Below are 17,290 nucleotides of genomic sequence, written 5' to 3' on the forward strand. Positions count from 1 at the left end.
TAAATTTGTTTTAGCACTATGCGACAATTATTTACTCGTAAATAACTATTATTAAAATGCACATTTAACGATCATTTAATTTTAATTTTGATGAAATTTAAAAATAATTTATAAATTATTATATTTATTAAATAGAAAAAGTTTGATGAAGGAACAATGTAAAAGTTGATGGAAAATACGAGCACGGATTGACTTTTGGAATGGCGGTCATTGGGCTAGCGGTTTTGCACCCTCATTTTTTATAAAAGAAAATTCATTAGACTTTTAAAATTTTCAATTAGGTCCTTCAAATTTTATAAATTTTTTAATTAGACTCCTCCTAATTTTTATTTATAAATTCTCATCATATTTTAAAAATGTTTTGAAGTTTTAATTACTTCTATCAAAATTTATAAAATTTCTCATTAAATCTCACATAAGTTTTAGAAGTTTTAATTAAATCTTTTAAAATTTAAATCACATTACCTAACACTGATTATCTTGTAATTTAATTTAATTTAATTTAATTTGTGATAAACTCATAATTTATTTTAAAGTGACATTGTTGGAAGAGAACTGGATAATCTATGAAGGTCATGATTAAATAACTTTGCAAGATTTATTAATGTTGACTTGCCATGTTGTTTGTTGGGAGGATTGGATCAACGCTTACATGCATACCGGCATCAACATTGTGTGAAGATAAAAACAAATATGTGTTTTGGGACGAGTATTATCCACCGGACAGTATGAATGAACTCATCACTAAAGAGCTTAAAAAAATTAGATTTAAATGTTGGTCAAAAAATCAGTTCGCTTACTTGGTTTAACATCTTTAATGAGATTCTTCATTGTAATAAATATTTGGTTTAAAGCATGATTTTACCTTTAATCTATATTACTTTTTTCCATTGATATTTAAGGTTTTTTTCTTGATAAATTTAAAGTCCCATATTTAAATATCATAAGATTTAGTCTATTCAATACCAAATACCATTTGTTGAATGTAATACATGTGAGGAGGAAAAGGAAGTGATAACACAATACATTAATCATTAAAAATATGTTAAAAATATAATATTTTTCATTTAATTAAGGTGTTGAAAAAATTAAAATTAGAACATAAATAGTTTAGAGGAGCTAGAATTAAAATATTATTTTTTGTCTAAATCCGAAAGTTAAAATATTCTCATCTAAGCAATAGAGAAAACCTTCATATATTAGTTTTTACACCAACAAAACAATTGAGATTGGTCCTCTCCATGCGGACGACCTCTGTTAGAGAAGTTATTCAATAAATATTTGTCTTTTCTTCTACAGCTCGCAATCTCCCAAGGTACCTTTGCTTCTATCAGCTGTGCAACCCCAAGTTTTGTAGAATCATCCCTTCACGCTTTGGATGGAGATGGGTACATCTAGGAGTGCTCATTCGTGCAGTCCGATCAGACTGATCTTCCATTCTGGGTTGAAGCTTTGATTCCATCTGACCTCGTACGCTTATCCAAGTACAAAGTACAAAGAGAAGGCTTTGGAAGCTCTTAAGCCAGAATTAAAGGCCAGCATCGAGAAGGAAATTGCATTTATCACTTAAAAACCCAAGTTTCCGACATATCAAAACTCTGCTCTCGAGAGATAGCTAGGGCTGCATCAGTGGTTTCGGTTTAGCAGAATCGAAGTTTGTTCAATTTCTTTTTCCAATTACATCACAGAATACAAAATTTAGAGGGGCATTTTGATGTTTGTAGAATGTAGATGACAAAAATGTAAACATTTCTGAATCAAAACTTTTGACAATCTCAAATAAATGCTGCATTTTAATCCCTGCCAACATCTTTCAAACGCAATAAATAGCAAAACAAAACAAAACAAAACAGAAGCAGTAATACAAGACATGTTAGTGGCTTAGTTTCTCGACTCACCACTAGGAATATGCATTTTTTTAATCAAATTTAAATTTAAATCATTAATAGTTTAGAGGAGTTAAAATCAACATATTATCGTTTCTTTTTTAAATCCAAAAATTTAAATATTACCATCTAACCAATAAAGCAAACCTTCATATGCTACTTTTTGTACAAATAGAGCAGCTGAGTTTACTAGCTCGGTTGGCTGTATCATTTTACCATTGCTGTCAAAGACGAAACCCACTGTTAGCTTTATTGATGAAGAACTGGAGCAACTAACTGTCTGGATCCAAAATGGCGAGATGAAGGCTGTGGAGGCAAAGGCAGGTGCAGGGCTGCCACCTTGTCCACGGCCTATTGATATGTTACCACCTATACACACCTAATTTATTTGCTTATCTTCAAATTCTGTTGTGCTGCAAATGATTGATTCTTAAAGCTATAAATTGGGTATTTGGTCCTGCTATGTTTTCATCTTTTGCACTTATTTTTCCAGCTTGTATCAGGAGATTGGTCCTCTCCATGTGGACTACCTCTGTTAGAGAAGTTATTCAATAAAGATTTGTCTTTTCTTCTAGAGTTCACAGTCTCCCAAGTTACCTTTGCTTCTATCACCAGTGCAGCCCCAAGGTTTAATCAAATTTAAATTTAAATCATTAAAATTTTAGAGGAGCTAAAATTAAAATATTATCATTTTTTTTTTAAATCCGGAAGTTTAAAGATAACCATCTAACCAATAAAAAAAACACTTCATATATTATTTGTTTGTAGCTTCCTGCTATTACCACGAAGGTCGCAGGTTTGAAGCCTGTAGGCCAAATAATTTATTTTTGGCAGTGGTTAAATAATTGCCATTAAAATGGGCCTGGGCCTGCTCAGTGCTCCCCCCATATATTTCTTATTTGTGCTATAAGCAATTAGTTTTAAAATAATTAATAGTATTTTTTAAAGTAAAAAACCCTAGATTAATTCCTTTTATTCCGAAAACCAGAAAATCAAGAACAAAAACCTCAGGGTTTTAGCTTTTGCAATGCAAGAGAAAGAGGTATCGGCGGAGCCTGTCGAGACCAATCCCCAACCGAAGACATGAATCCCGAAACCCAAGTCCCGCCCTCCCCGATTTTCAATGACAGCATCGACGCTGGGTTGGCCTACAACGGCGGCTCAAAATCGAAGCACCAGAGAGAAGAAGACGGCGGAGAAAGCGACGAGGTATCCAAGAAACAGAAGGCGGAGACGCCCGTCGACGATGAAATCATCGAGAAAAACTCAGTGCCCTCAGTTTCGAATCGGGTCCGGCTTGGCCCGAAGGAATTCGGGTCGTCGGTGGAGATGTTTGATTATTTTTACAATTTGCTTCATTATTGGGCTACTCATCTCAACCTTAATAAGGTAATTATAATGTCTAAACTTATTGTCCATTAGACGATCATTGCTTCTTGGGAATTTTTAGCTCTGGTTCATAATTCACCTTATATTTTTCAGTACGAACACATGGTACTGCTTGAATTGCTTAAAAAAGGTCACGAAGAGCCTGATAAGAAGATTGGTAAAGGGATCAAAGGTTTCCAAGTTCGAATCCATCCGGTGTGGAAAAGTAAATGTTTCTTTGTCATCAAGGACGACGATACCTTCGATGATTTTAGCTTTCGGAAGTGTGTCGATCATATACTTCCCCTGCCGGATGAGATGAAACAACCTGATACAAACAAGGCATCCAATGGCAGTCGTGGTGGAAAAGGCAGTGGTCGAGGCCGTGGAAAGAGGCGGTGAGCCGCTAATGCCATCTTTTATTTCTGCTTTTGTTTTGCTGCTTTAGACTGTCATGTATTGCGTTTTAAGGATGTTGCCAAAGATTAAAAGAAAGTTGAAATGTAGCATTTATTTTAGATTGTCAAAAGTTCTGATTCAGAAATGTTTATGTTTTTGTCGTCTACAACATCGATATGCCCTGCTAAATTTTATATTCTGTGATGTAAGTGGAAAAAGAAATTGAAAAAACTTTGATTCTGCAAAACTGAAACTACTGATGCAGGCCTGGCTCTCTCTCGAGAGGAGGCTTAGTTTTGGTATGTCGAAAACTTGGGTTTTTAAGCGGTAACTGGTTGCTTCTGCACGAATGCAATTCCCTTCTCGATGCTGGCCTTTAATTCTGGCTTAAGAGCTTCCAACATCTTACCTTCGTACTCAGATAACCCTATGAGGTCAGATGGAATAAGAGCCTCAACCCCATTCCTTCCGAGCTTGATCCTAGATGCAAAGAATGGAAGATCGGTCAGATCGGATTGTACGAAAGAGCACTCGTAGATGTCTCCATCTCCATCCAAAGCGCGAAGGGATGATTCGACAAATCTCGCGGCTGCATAGGCCATGGACAGGGTGGCAGACCCTGCACCTGCTTTTGCCTCCACAACCTCTGTCCCGGCATTTTGAATCCTGACAGTTAGTTGCTCCACTTCTTCATCAGTAAAGCTAACAGTGGGTTTCGTCTTTGACAGCAGCGGTAAAATGGTGATACCAGCGTGTCCCCCTATGACCGGAACATCCACATCGATGAGCTTGAGGTTTTTCTTCTGAGCAACAAATGTGTTAGCTCGAACAACATCCAATGTGGTCACACCAAAAAGCTTCTTCGGATTGTAAACACCCTTCTGCTTCAGAACTTCAGCAGCGATTGGTACCGTGGAGTTAACTGGATTGCTAATAATATGAATGAAGGCATCGGGACAGTTATCAGCAACAGCCTCAACCAAGCTCATCACAATGTTGGCGTTGATGTTGAAGAGATCATCACGAGTCATACCAGGCTTTCGGGGAACTCCGGCAGGAATAACCACTACATTTGCACCTTTCAAACAATCTCCTAATTCCGAAGCACCGGTGAAATCCAGAACTTGAGAAGGAGTATTGCAGTGACTGAGATCAGCAGCAACTCCCTTCACATTCGCTATATCGTAGAGGTTCAGTGCCGAAACTAGCGGAGACATCTTGATTAGAAGTGCCAATGGCTGACCTATCCCTCCTGCAGCTCCAAGTATAGCCACCTTGTACGATGCCACCAGCTGTAAGCCATAACGAGACGCCCGGTTTGCTTTCCGTGCTTTCAGCGCAAAAGAGCCTCTAAGAGTTGTACTGCTTTCCTTGCTGATGAAGGAGGATTCCGTTTCACAGTTCACAGATGTCACCTCCTTGAGGCCACTGAAACTCACAAGTGAATATCGGGGGCTAAACCTTACGGCCGAAGGCCTTGTTTGTGGAAGTGCATTCCCCTGGCTTTGGAACGACAAGAAGGTAGCTGTTGATGTTGCTGCCATCTCACACTGTAAAGGAGGGAAAAAAGGTTTGTCAAAGCCTAGCCTAGCTAAAGGAACTAACAGAGCCTTCAAATCAAAGGCTGAAAAAATACTGAGATTCCATTGCCTTAATAGCGTATATGTAGTTGACAACAAACTATTCTTTCTATCAACAAATTCCTCACAGTAATTTTCACAAACATGAAACAAACAATAATGTCAATAACATTAAACATCCACAAAGAAGAAAACGATACAATAAACAATTAGAAACAAGCAAAGCAATCAAAACCCAAAATCATAGTTCAGATAAACAAACAAAAACCCAGATTAACATTCGAACAAACAACAAAACCCATAATTTAGATTTCAAGAATCTTATAACACCAAATGAAGATAGAAATGAACCTTTTTGAGATCTGAATATAGGGAAAGGTAGCTAAAAAAGTAAACAGAGCAATATATAAAGAACTGACCCTGTATTCTGCTGTTGATATTTATAGGAAGATATCAGCCAATAGAGATACTTTTGCAAAAGAAAAACAACCAAAAGTTTCAACCCCACCGCTGCTTTTTGCAGCAATGTAATGTATTGTAATCACTTTTTTTTTTCATAATTATTTAAAGGCATAATTATTTTTTTACCCTGGAACTTTACAAAAAAAAAGAAGTTATTTTAGCTTTTTCATTTAATTTTTTTTTCTTTTAGTTATTAAACTTGTATTTTTTATCAAATCAAACTAAAATGGATGAAAAAAATTAATAATTGTTAACTTTACTGGTGTAATATACATGTGAATTCCCTCGTAAATGACATGTTAGTATTTACTTAATTTTTTAAAATTTAAAAATATTTTTTATACTCTTTTTAATGATTTTTATTTTTTAAAATAGTTTTATAATTTTCTTTTGAATTTTTAAATTTTAGAAAAATAATTAAATGTTGACATGTCATCGTGACAATCCACATGTTTGTAACATTAGCAAAATTTAAAAATGTTAACTTTTCCGTTTATCTTTAATTAATTTGACAAAAATATAAATTTAAAAGGTAAAAAAGACGAAAAGTTAAATTAAGGACTAGAATAACTTTTTTCATAAAATTAAAAGGTAAAATAAGTGATTATGTTTTCTGTGTGCCCAAATACACCGCTGTTGTCTGGACCAAAAATGAGTTGATTCTTTACTGGATTTGTTTTCTCACGTGTTGTTAATGGTGACCGATGTTCGATCCATTGTTTCTACGGCTGAGATCTAAAGTTTTTTCATCTTTACGCTATTGCATTTTTTAGGTATAATCTCAAATTTAGCCCTCAATATTTATATTTTTATCAGTTTGATCTTTATTCTTTTTTAACTAAATTTAACCATTAATCTCTCAAAAGTGCCAAATCAATTTTTAATAAAAATGTTGATTAAAACATTGATTTTTTAACAATATTGATATGACATCCTGCTTGGTAATCTTATATGTCACATCAATAAATAATTTAAAATTTAAAAAAATTTAAAAATAAAATTCAAAAAATATAAATAGTTCATCAAAATTCAAAAAAATATATGAAGTACATTTCGACTTATATGTCTTATTGCCATTCGGGTTACCATATTTAAAATATTACTATTTTATTTAATATTTTCATTAAAAATAATATTTAAACTCTTATTTTTTGAAAAATTAATGGTCAATTTTAATTTTTTTTAAAAATTGACAGTAAATTTTAACTAAAAAATAAATAAATACTAAATTGATAAAAATGTAAAAGTGGAGGGTTGATTTTTTTCCTTTTCTTTCTGTTTTGTTTGATAGTTTATTTTGGTTTTATGTAACATAGACCTGTTCGAACCTCGGTAAGTTGGGTATTATCCAAATAATAAAAAATTATTTAAAAAAGTTATCTCTAACCTATTTTTAATTAAATCGAATAAATTGATTCCAATATAAAAATAATTGTTTTAATCTTAAAGCCATATAAATCATATTATTAATTTATATTATATAAAAATTGATATATTTTTTTACGTCGATGTCATATTTTATATCCTTTGTTGTCTTATTTTACGTGTGCTTAATAATGTCATGCTCATGCAACACAAGGCCCTAAATTCCATGCGCAACATATATAAAACTATTACAATAGTTGTGTTCTGAACTAAAGACAAATTTTAAACACAATAAAAAAAAGCAATTAACACAAAATATAAAATATTGCACATTATAAATATATAGTTGTTTTTATACTAAGAGTTAGATTATATTTTATTTCATTTACTTAAAAATAGGTAAATTAATCCCAGTATATTAGATCAAAAAATAAATTAGTCATTTTAGTAAAAATTTCATCCACTTGTACTGTTAAAAATTGGTCATTGTACGTCAGCACAAGGTACATTACGTATAATTGTTTTAGTTATTTCGTTAGTCATGTCAATTTTTAACAGAAAAGACCTGTTTGTATTTTGATCTAATATGCAATGACTAATTTATTCATTTTTAAGTAGAAGGAACAAAATGCAATATGACACCTAGTACAAGGATCTTCATAGTATTTTAAAGTATAGGGGCTAAAAATGTATAAATTAAAGTATAGGAATAAAATCTACAATTTGTATATAATACAAGGACTAATACCATAATTAGACCAAACAATATAACACAAATACAAGGGGCAAAACGAGTGGTATGCATATATCAAATGGCTTTGTCTTTTCCTTAGCTTGTAAGGGTAAGGACCTTTGAGTATCGGAATGGTATATTGATTATTGAATATAAATAAAAGTTTGAAAGCAACAGCCATAGGCTGAGCTCACCAATTTGGTATAATTTCCTTTCAATTATTATTACTAATATCAACCTTAATTTGCTGACTTCACCCCTTACCTAATCAAACTATGCCAATCCGGTGAGAAAAGAATTAATTAAATACGAAGATATCCAATTTAATTTCGTAAGTAATTAAAAATAATTAATCACGATGTTAATATCTTTTATTAATTATATATAATTTTGATTAATATAATAATAATTTTAACTTTTAATATTTATATATTTTGTCATTTTGGTTTTGATTCTAAAAAATTCAATAAATTTAGCCTTATTATTCACACATTTATGCAAATGCTGTGAGCTAAATTTATTAAATCATAATCAAATTGACAGAATATATAAAATTTGAGGGTTAAATTTGTTATTATGCTAATTAAAATTATGACAATTAATTGAAAATATTAACATCATGATTAATTGTCTTTAGTTACTCACATTTGAAATTGACAGAGATTAAATTGTACTAATTTTTTTTACAACGACTAATTTGCTCAATATTGATATTGAGAGAAATGAAAAAAGTCTTTTAACCAAAATTATTTAATATAAATTGGTAATTTACAAAAACTATATATATAAATAAAAATACTTTAAATAGGATTATGAAAAGAAAAAATATATATATGAGTTTAACATTAATACATAAATTATGAGGTCTTTCGTTCGTGTTGTGAATACGAATTGAGTTTTAATTTAATTGAGATTATTATTACAATAATTAAGAAAAAAATATTATAGTTTATGAAGATTTTTGTTAATTCAGGTTTGTTAATAAGAATAAGAGTGGTAAGATTTTTTATATTTTTATTTTTGTCATTAAAATCATTATTTGGTAATTGGAATAAAATTTTTGAAAAGATTCAACGTTTATGCTTGGTAAGCTAGCTTTTAGATGGAATGACTTTATTATTTTCACAATCAATATGAAAATAACATCATTTTTAAATTAATTTAAAGCAAAAAATAATCCAAAAATAAAATAAACTAAACCTAAAATATTCAAATTTGAACTTGAAATACCACACAATTCAATTAGAGATAATTTTAAAAAAATAATTTAATAAATTATCAAGACTTATTTAGAATCGTAATTAAAGTTCATGTATGAGATAATACATGTTCAAATCTTTGGAAGAATTTTCTCTCAAAATAGGCTTATTTCCCTAAATAATTTTAAAACTGAACTAAAGGTCTAAACAAATTTCAAAATCAGCCTTAGCTCATAAAACCGATAGAGAATAGATTGATTAAAAAAATCATTCCAATCCAATTCTCTCTTTATTTGCCAACCAAACATATAGAACATGGCATGATAATCATCCACCAAACATATCTTATGAGTGTTGTTTCCTTTCATTTGCTGAGTTTATCAAATAAGACGACTCATTCCAACAATTATTTCAACCGAAGTTTTAACAAAAGCGTTTGCCCAACATTTTATATATATTTATTTGGACCAAGATTCTTGCCCAACATTTGAAGCAGCAGCCTCCAATTCTTCCAGGCAAGAAACTAAACATGTTAGGTAAAACTCGAATAAATCCAGAAAGAAGAAGAAAAAAAAAACCTTCTAAATTTCCATTATAAATGATAATTTATGGTAGAAAAAAAGTTTACAATCAACGTTAATATATGAATGGAATATCTTTTTTATTGGATTCTGCAACAGTAAAAGGGTAGTTAAAGTTAGGTTTGAAAACCCTAGAGAGCAAAGTACGTTGGTTTATCAGACAAATATATCCTATACATTTCTTGCTGTTAATTACAAACATGTTCATTTAAACAGTGATGTTTCCCTTAGTGTTTAAAACCCAAGCTTTGCAGCATCAAATTTCCAACCCATAACCCATTTTTGAAGGTCTTGGAGAAAACACAGCAATCCCCTGTCTTAAGAAAAAACATGAAGTTAGAGATAGCACTGAGTTTACTACTTGTGGTTCTTGTTGGAATCACCATTATTCAAGGTTGTAATGGCAAGGCCGTACAATTCATTTTCGGAGATTCCTTGTCCGACAACGGTAACAATAATCGCCTTTCGATGACATTGGCTAAGGCGAACTTGCCTTATTACGGCATTGATTTTGGCAATGGTCTGCCAAATGGAAGGTTCACTAATGGCCGAACCGTTGCTGATATAATAGGTAATTTTGATCAAAGAGTGAATACATTGCTGTTAGAATATCCGAATCGTGTTCATATTTTTATCATGTTATAACCAATATTACGACATTTGTATTTTCATGTTGTGTAATGTTGTATTGGTATATATCAGGTGACAGCACAGGTCTCCCAAGGCCACCAGCTTTCTTGGATCCATCTGTAAATGAGGATGTTATATTGGAAAATGGGGTAAATTATGCCTCTGGGGGTGGTGGGGTTTTGAATGAAACAGGAACTTACTTTGTAAGTTTTGCTTTTTAACCCTAATTATACATGATTCACCACCATTGACTTAGATCTTAAAACGGTAAAAGTACATTGGAGGCCCTTGTATTAAGACCCGAATTAAAATTTTCCTCATTTACTCAAAAAACGGGTAAATTAGTCCCTACACATTAGATCAAAGAGTAAATTGATCCTTCTGTTAAAAAATCCATCTATTTCTACTATTAAAAGCTGGTCATTGTACGTCACTATGAGATACATATGTTATTAATCTGTTAGCATAACAGTTTTTAACTATAAAAATGGATGGATTAATTTTTAACAGAAAGAATCAGTTAACTCTTTGATTTTAAATATAGGGAGGCAAAATGTAATCTAATTCCTAGTACAATAGCTTCCATGATACTTTTACCATCTTAGAATAAATATTTATAACTTGTATTTGGTTATTGCAGATTCAAAGGTTGTCACTTTGGAAACAGATTGAACTATTTCATGGGACAACTGAATTGATAACAAAGAAACTTGGGAAACAAGCAAGCGATAAATTCTTTCAAGAAGCTCGTTATGTGGTTGCTTTAGGGAGCAATGATTTCATTAACAATTACTTAATGCCAGTTTACAGAGATTCTTGGACATACAATGATCAAACTTTTGTCGAATACTTGATGGAAACACTTGAAAAACAACTCCTGGTAAATATATAATAATCTTTGCTTTCATTAACTAATATAATGCTAATTAAGTGTGTTTATGTTGGTTTTTAATTTTTTTTCTTTGAAGGTGTTGCACAAGTTAGGAGCAAGGCAGTTAATGGTGTTTGGTTTAGGACCAATGGGTTGCATACCACTACAAAGGGTCTTAAGTACGACAGGAAAGTGCCAAGAAAGAGCAAATAAGCTAGCTCTTAGTTTCAATAAAGCTGCAAACAACTTATTAATCAGTTTGGAACCTAAACTCACCAATGCTAGCTTCAAGTTTGGTGATGCTTATGATGTTGTAGATGATGTGATTCGTAATCCCTACAAATATGGTGAGTCTATTACCCCAAAAATATTAAATTATCAAAAAAATTATATAAAAATCTATTAAAATGGTTAAATTAAAGCTTTAGAGATCATGGTACCTTAAGTCCAAATCTCATTATGATAATATTTTATAAACATATGAAAAAGACAAGAAGACTCTCGTATTAATATTTGTTACTTTGTAAAAATAAAAAGATTTTACACATTTTCAAATTGAGTTATTGATAGGTTGAGTCATAAGACTAACTCTGAAACTTAAATAATAAATTAAATAGGAATAATATTTGATACACTGTCAATGTAATTTTTGGACTCCACAAATAAGAGTAAGGATTAACAAGTGTCTTACAGAAATATAATAAAATATTTAAAATAAAATAAATATTTAAATAAAATATGTGATAACTTTTTAAAATTTAATTGTGAAATTAAAAAAAAATACAGTTTCAATGTATCAAATGCAAACCATTTAAATATATATAGACTATGATTAAAATTAAAAAGAAAAATAGAATAAATTCTTCTTATGCGCTATTTTTTCAATCAAAATTTTCTATGGAAATAGTTTATATCGTCACCAAAACTGTTTCGTTGGGAGAAAATCATACCAAATGGTACTTGCGACGTAGGAAATATGTTGTCCCAAAGATCATAATTTTGTCGGTAATTTCATAGTTCCTTTTAAAATGATATCGTCGGAAGAAAAATGGATGGTACATCAGAGTCATGATTGAATAATTCTGCAGGATTTACTAATGCTGATTCGCCATGTTGTTCTTTGGGGAGGATTCGACCAGCGCTTACATGCACACCGGCATCAACATTGTGCGGAGATAGAACCAAATATGTATTTTGGGACGAGTACCATCCATCAGACAGTGCCAATGAACTTATTGCTAAAGAACTTATAAAAAAATTTGGATTTCCAGAAGTCGGTTCTCCTTCTCCAGCTCCAGAATCCGACATTGCTCCTTCTCCATCTAATGATTAATTTATATATTATCTCATTGTGTTAGCTTTAAATGTTTGTCAAAAAACCAACTTGCTTGCTTGGTTTAAAATCTTTGATGAGTTTCTCCATTGTAATAAATATTTGGTTTAAAGCATGATTTTAACTTTAATCTATATCACTTTTTTACATTGATATTTAAGATTTTTTTTTATATAATTTTGAAGTCACATTTTTACATCTAATGGGATTTAATTTAAATTTATTTTGACGAATTAATTATTTAATTATAACTATTGATATAATATTCAATACCCAATATCATTTTTTGAATGCAAGACATGTGGGAGGAAAAGGAAGTGGATAACACAATACATTAATCTTTAAAAATATATTAAAAATACAATGTTTTTCATTTAATTAAGGTGTTAAAAAAATTAAATTTAAATCATTAATATTTTAGAGGAGCTAAAATTGAAATATTATCCTTTCTTTTCTTAATCCAAAAGTTAAAATATTATCCTCTAACCAATGAAGAAAAGCTTCATATATCTTTCTTTTGAAAGATAAAGCAACTGGCTTCCTAGCTCAGTTAGTTGTAGCTTCCAGCTAGTAACACGAAGGTAGCAGGTTCGAAGGCTGTAGACCAAATAATTTATTTTTTGGCATCCTACCGTATGAGATGAAGCAACCTGATACAAACAAGGAATCCAATGGCAGTAGTGGTGGAAAAGGCAGTGGTCGAGTCCGGGGAAAGAGGCGGTGAGCCGCTAATGCCATATTGTATTGCTGCTTTAATTTGTTTTGTTTTGTTTTGCTGCTTTAGACACTGTCATGTATTGCGTTTTAAGGATGTTGCCAAAGATGCTTTTAGCTTGAATGCAGCTTTGTTTCTCTCATTGAAGAAACGTAAGAACATCTCAATGGTGCTGTTAATGCCAAGTTGATACCCAACTATTGTAGCTACAACCCCAAGCTCATTGCAGTGTTAACGGGAACCTGATCAAACCCCCAATTTTCAACGCTATTGATCAACCAAAATAAGCCCGTTATCTTCAATAGAAAATGTTGTAGGTCATGTTACTGTTCTCACTTTGGTTTCTTAAGGGTTTATTCATTCTTCTGAGTCTGTGCCCAAATTTTCTTGCATTTTGCTTCACTTTCTGGCTAGCCAAACAACCTACAAAACTAAATTCCGCCCCTTTCCTTTTCTTAGCTCTCCCCCATAATAAAAATAACAAAATCTTTATTCACCTCAAACCTTACTACACGAAACCTATGTTTCCTAAATTTGTACTAAATCGAAAAACCTATGAAACACAAAAAATATTTGGAAGCACATGGCTAGAGGCCTGCAAAATCTGCTCGTGCACAAGTGAATCACATTCGGGTTTTGCTCAAATGGAAATAGCGAAGAAAGGAAAGTGGAGACTTCGAGTGGGAAATGAAGCGATTAACAAAATTTGGAGAAGCCAAAAGAACAGAAATCAAGTTAAAAATTAGAAATGCTTCATCGAGGAATGGATTGGTTGTGGGTGGTGGTGGAAGGCGAAGAAAACTCGGATTATGCTCAAATCAAAAGAGCGAATCGAAGAGTAACTTATCGTACAAAAGGAAGAGTTACTTGTTATGTTGAAGAATTTGTCTATATTGCTTCTCGGATTGCAAACATCATTTTAACCTTCAATGTTTTCAGTCATGTACATTTGGTTATTCGCTTTTGCAAAACACGGTTTTCCTTCTATTTCAAATCGTGACTCCATACTTTTCCATTCAGGTTGTGCTGGTATCTCAATTGCTTTGTTGGACAGGACAGTTTCTTGGCCATGGAATGTTCGAGGTGAGCAATGTTGTAACCTGTAGAATTAATTTCTTTTCTTTCTTTTTTTTTTTTTTTTTGCTTTAATCGTCTTTTCTCGAACTCTCTTAAAACCACTTGCTTATATTCGTTGTAGAAACGAGCACCCGCGTTGTTGGACAATCTTGTTCAAGCTTTTCTAATGGCTCCTTTCTTTGTTTTGCTCGAGGTAGGGCGAAGTATCTTCCATGTTCCTTCATGCAAAGTTATCAACAGTGTGATTTGAGCTTTTGATTTGGTACAGGTTCTTCGATCATTATTCGGATACGAACCATATCCTGGTTTTCACATGCTTGTAAATGCAAAGATCAAAGCCGAAATCAAGGAGTGGCAGGACAAGAAACAGAAAAAGGTTTCTTAGGTTAAATTGTTGTAAGCTGTATGTTTGGTAATGAGTAAATTTAGGTTAAAAGTATAATGTATTGTTGTGGTATTAGTGTTGTAAGGCAACATTGCATGAGTAGTATATAATTATAATGCATTTATGTAGGTAATTTTAATATGTAATATACGTATAAAGCATATATATATATTCATACTTACATCAAAGTTCTTATTGAGTTTGTATCATGTGTGAATTAAACAGATATCAATCTAGTTTGAAAAATTACATAAATTTTTTCTTTCACATCATGTGTGTTAGTGTCATATTTTAATACAGATGATGACAATAACATAAATAATTTATGATTCGTAATCGATGAGATTGGAACCCTTAATTTTTTTTATTAACTAATAAAGTTAACATTGAAATTATTTTAATTATTAAAAAATTTAATCAAACTGATTAATTTAATAAAGAAAATTGGAAGATCCAATGAGTTGAATTTCCAATCCAATTTCTTAAATATTATTTAATTAGTACTTACATGATTCGTAATATATATGAACTTCAATCATAATAAATTTAAATAGAGGTTTTACAGGTTGAACAAAATAAAATAGAGGTTTTACATTCTGGAACTTAAATAAAAATAATTTGAGAAAATTTATACAACATTTTCACATGAAGCAACTAAAAGTGTTAGCGGTTCGGGTTAGGTTAAGTTGGTTTGATTTTAAAAAAACTTTAAGTCTAAGTATAAGCTTAGTTTATTTTTTTACTGTTTAAAAAATAAAAAAAAATTAAATTGAATCGGCTTAAGTCTGAGAAACATAAATTCAAATCTGATTCAAAGCGGGTAAATTTGATCAAGTCGGGCATACCGTCCAACCCATGAATACTTCTAGATATAATATAGGTCAAATTTTGCTATTAGGTCATGTATTTTGCATAAGTTGTGAATTTAATATATGTACTTTAATTTGATTAATTTTAGTTTCTGAACTTTTCAAATTTTGACAATTTAGTTTGACAAAACAGCAGCAGTTAATTTTGTTAGGTTAAATTTTACTATAGTTATATATTATGCGTAAAGTTAGAGATTTAGTTCATGTTCTCCAACAGGATCATTCTTAGTCTTTTTTTTTCGGATTTCAAAATTTTATTCTTATGTAAATGAAGAAAGTTAAATCCATTAATTGGATTTATTGTGAATAATATGTGGATATGACAAGCTGACACGGCCCTACACATTTGATAATACGTTTGACGGATTAAATTTTAAAAGCAACAAAACTTATCTTCATAATTTAATAGTTGTCATTTGGCTAGGACTAAAATTTTAAAATTCTAAAAGTGCAGAGATTGAGAATGGCTAAATTAAAATATAAATACTAAATTTACAATTTACTCAAAGTACAAGGTCTAATAACAAAATTTGACCTGCAATTTATCTAGATATTGGCCTTGGGCTTTGTGAAATGGCTACTCTATTCTAATTTCTTGAACATTATTTAACATGGTGACAAATTAACATACGACCGAATTTAGTTTGATTAAGGTAATTAAATACATCCTTTATTTCTTATCAATTGTTTATCCTTTTATTTAACAAATCGAAAAACATTATTTTAGATTAATAAATTCAACCATGAAAAATATTGATGCATAGTTAAAATTTAAGTTTGATTTGGTCATGTGGCACTTAGATTGGGATTAAAAAATGGGAAAAGAAAGATTAGCTTATATTATTGTAAAATTAATAAAATTTTAAATATCAAAATGAAAAATAAATATAATTATATTTATTAAATTTTAATTTGATTGGTATAGGCATTGTTATCAATGAAAGAAAACGTGAGTTCAAGTGTATTGAAGTGCATTATCTTCCTATTTACAGCTCGAGAAGTGACTATGACTAGTTTTAGATATTGTATAAAAAGAACAACTAAAATCAAAATTTATAATAAAATTATTAAAATAAATAAATGTAATTATTCAAATTATAAATTAAACCTTTTTAAAAGGATAATAAAAAATTCATACACTTTATCTATATTTATTTAGAAATTTTAGAAATTCGCAAGTCTTAGGAGGACGAGAATGGAGTAATGATTTGTACATATAATTAAGCCAAGTGTCGTCTAAGCCCACGTTTCAGAATATAAGAAACTTGTCGACTTATGCTCCAAGGGCAATAGTCAACTCTTGGGTTTTATTAAAGTAACCCAAGAATGTTTAGCAAATACAATGAAAAGCTATCATGTGGAATAAACAAAAACTGCCATAGGTACGTGGCAGATATGAATGTTGATTAATTGACGCGTGTCACGAAATTATTGGGTATCTAGTCACTTTCGAACAGTAAAAATTATTTTTTATTTTTATAATTAAACTTAAATAATATGTTTTTTGTCGATAAAAAAAGGGATTTTAAAATATATTTTTTAAAATTTAATCAAATTAAAAGGACAAAGCTAAAATTATATATTATTCTCGTTCAAAGATGAATGACATTTGATTCTGATATTAGATATAATGTTATTTGTTGCTTCTTTATTTTATTTTTTGGTGAAATTTTAAACAAAAAAATTATATTTCTAATCAAATATTAAGTTCATAAAAGATTAAATCAATTAAAAAAATTGGAAAAAGTACAACGTAAAAATAAATCCTAACCAAAATAGAGTAAAATTACATTAGTTCAAACAAAATAAACTTTAAATTTAATACCTTATTTTTAAT

At 30.7% G+C, this 17,290-nt stretch overlaps 4 protein-coding genes across 5 annotated transcripts; 3 read left to right on the plus strand and 1 right to left on the minus strand.

The window, feature by feature from the left end:
- Positions 1-2,640: 2,640 nt before the first annotated feature.
- On the plus strand, positions 2,641-3,819 carry LOC107912133 (protein EMBRYO DEFECTIVE 514). The gene is made up of 2 exons (XM_016840199.2): positions 2,641-3,275; positions 3,369-3,819. The coding sequence occupies exons 1-2, from the start codon at positions 2,970-2,972 to the stop codon at positions 3,654-3,656; spliced, it is 594 nt and encodes a 197-aa protein (XP_016695688.2). The 5' UTR covers positions 2,641-2,969; the 3' UTR covers positions 3,657-3,819.
- On the minus strand, positions 3,740-5,793 carry LOC121202959 (malate dehydrogenase, chloroplastic). Of its 2 annotated transcripts, none has more exons than XM_041080589.1 (2): positions 5,653-5,793; positions 3,740-5,203 (listed from the first exon to the last, which is right to left on the minus strand). In XM_041080589.1, the coding sequence occupies exon 2, from the start codon at positions 5,195-5,197 to the stop codon at positions 3,974-3,976; it is 1,224 nt and encodes a 407-aa protein (XP_040936523.1). In that variant the 5' UTR covers positions 5,198-5,203; positions 5,653-5,793; the 3' UTR covers positions 3,740-3,973. The 2 variants fall into 2 exon arrangements, with proteins under 2 accessions (XP_040936523.1, XP_040936522.1); XM_041080588.1 differs by having other exon boundaries at positions 5,585-5,734.
- A 4,043-nt stretch (positions 5,794-9,836) lies between these two features.
- On the plus strand, positions 9,837-12,537 carry LOC121209627 (GDSL esterase/lipase At1g74460). Its single transcript, XM_041080590.1, has 5 exons — positions 9,837-10,144; positions 10,276-10,406; positions 10,844-11,083; positions 11,172-11,421; positions 12,163-12,537. The coding sequence occupies exons 1-5, from the start codon at positions 9,904-9,906 to the stop codon at positions 12,405-12,407; spliced, it is 1,107 nt and encodes a 368-aa protein (XP_040936524.1). The 5' UTR covers positions 9,837-9,903; the 3' UTR covers positions 12,408-12,537.
- Positions 12,538-13,047: 510 nt separating this feature from the next.
- On the plus strand, positions 13,048-14,619 carry LOC107910913 (uncharacterized). Its single transcript, XM_041081562.1, has 5 exons — positions 13,048-13,127; positions 13,192-13,296; positions 14,004-14,205; positions 14,321-14,392; positions 14,468-14,619. Exons 1-5 carry the CDS (start codon positions 13,048-13,050, stop codon positions 14,582-14,584), a joined length of 576 nt encoding a protein of 191 aa, XP_040937496.1. The 3' UTR covers positions 14,585-14,619.
- Positions 14,620-17,290: the final 2,671 nt, after the last annotated feature.

The sequence above is a fragment of the Gossypium hirsutum genome, chromosome A11 (assembly GCF_007990345.1).
Source record: "Gossypium hirsutum isolate 1008001.06 chromosome A11, Gossypium_hirsutum_v2.1, whole genome shotgun sequence".
Taxonomy (NCBI): Eukaryota; Viridiplantae; Streptophyta; class Magnoliopsida; order Malvales; family Malvaceae; genus Gossypium; species Gossypium hirsutum.

Excerpts from the sequence above, each read along its gene's own strand:
- LOC107910913 (XM_041081562.1), top strand. The coding sequence starts at position 13,048 with ATGAAGCAACCTGATACAAACAAGGAATCCAATGGCAGTAGTGGTGGA. Across the intron at positions 14,206-14,320 it reads TTGGCCATGGAATGTTCGAG|AAACGAGCACCCGCGTTGTT; the intron begins GTGAGCAATGTT and ends TATTCGTTGTAG. Across the intron at positions 14,393-14,467 it reads CTTTCTTTGTTTTGCTCGAG|GTTCTTCGATCATTATTCGG; the intron begins GTAGGGCGAAGT and ends GATTTGGTACAG.
- LOC121202959 (XM_041080589.1), bottom strand. The coding sequence starts at position 5,197 with ATGGCAGCAACATCAACAGCTACCTTCTTGTCGTTCCAAAGCCAGGGG.
- LOC107912133 (XM_016840199.2), top strand. The coding sequence starts at position 2,970 with ATGAATCCCGAAACCCAAGTCCCGCCCTCCCCGATTTTCAATGACAGC. Across the intron at positions 3,276-3,368 it reads CTCATCTCAACCTTAATAAG|TACGAACACATGGTACTGCT; the intron begins GTAATTATAATG and ends TATATTTTTCAG.
- LOC121209627 (XM_041080590.1), top strand. The coding sequence starts at position 9,904 with ATGAAGTTAGAGATAGCACTGAGTTTACTACTTGTGGTTCTTGTTGGA. Across the intron at positions 10,145-10,275 it reads AACCGTTGCTGATATAATAG|GTGACAGCACAGGTCTCCCA; the intron begins GTAATTTTGATC and ends GGTATATATCAG. Across the intron at positions 11,422-12,162 it reads TCGTAATCCCTACAAATATG|GATTTACTAATGCTGATTCG; the intron begins GTGAGTCTATTA and ends ATAATTCTGCAG.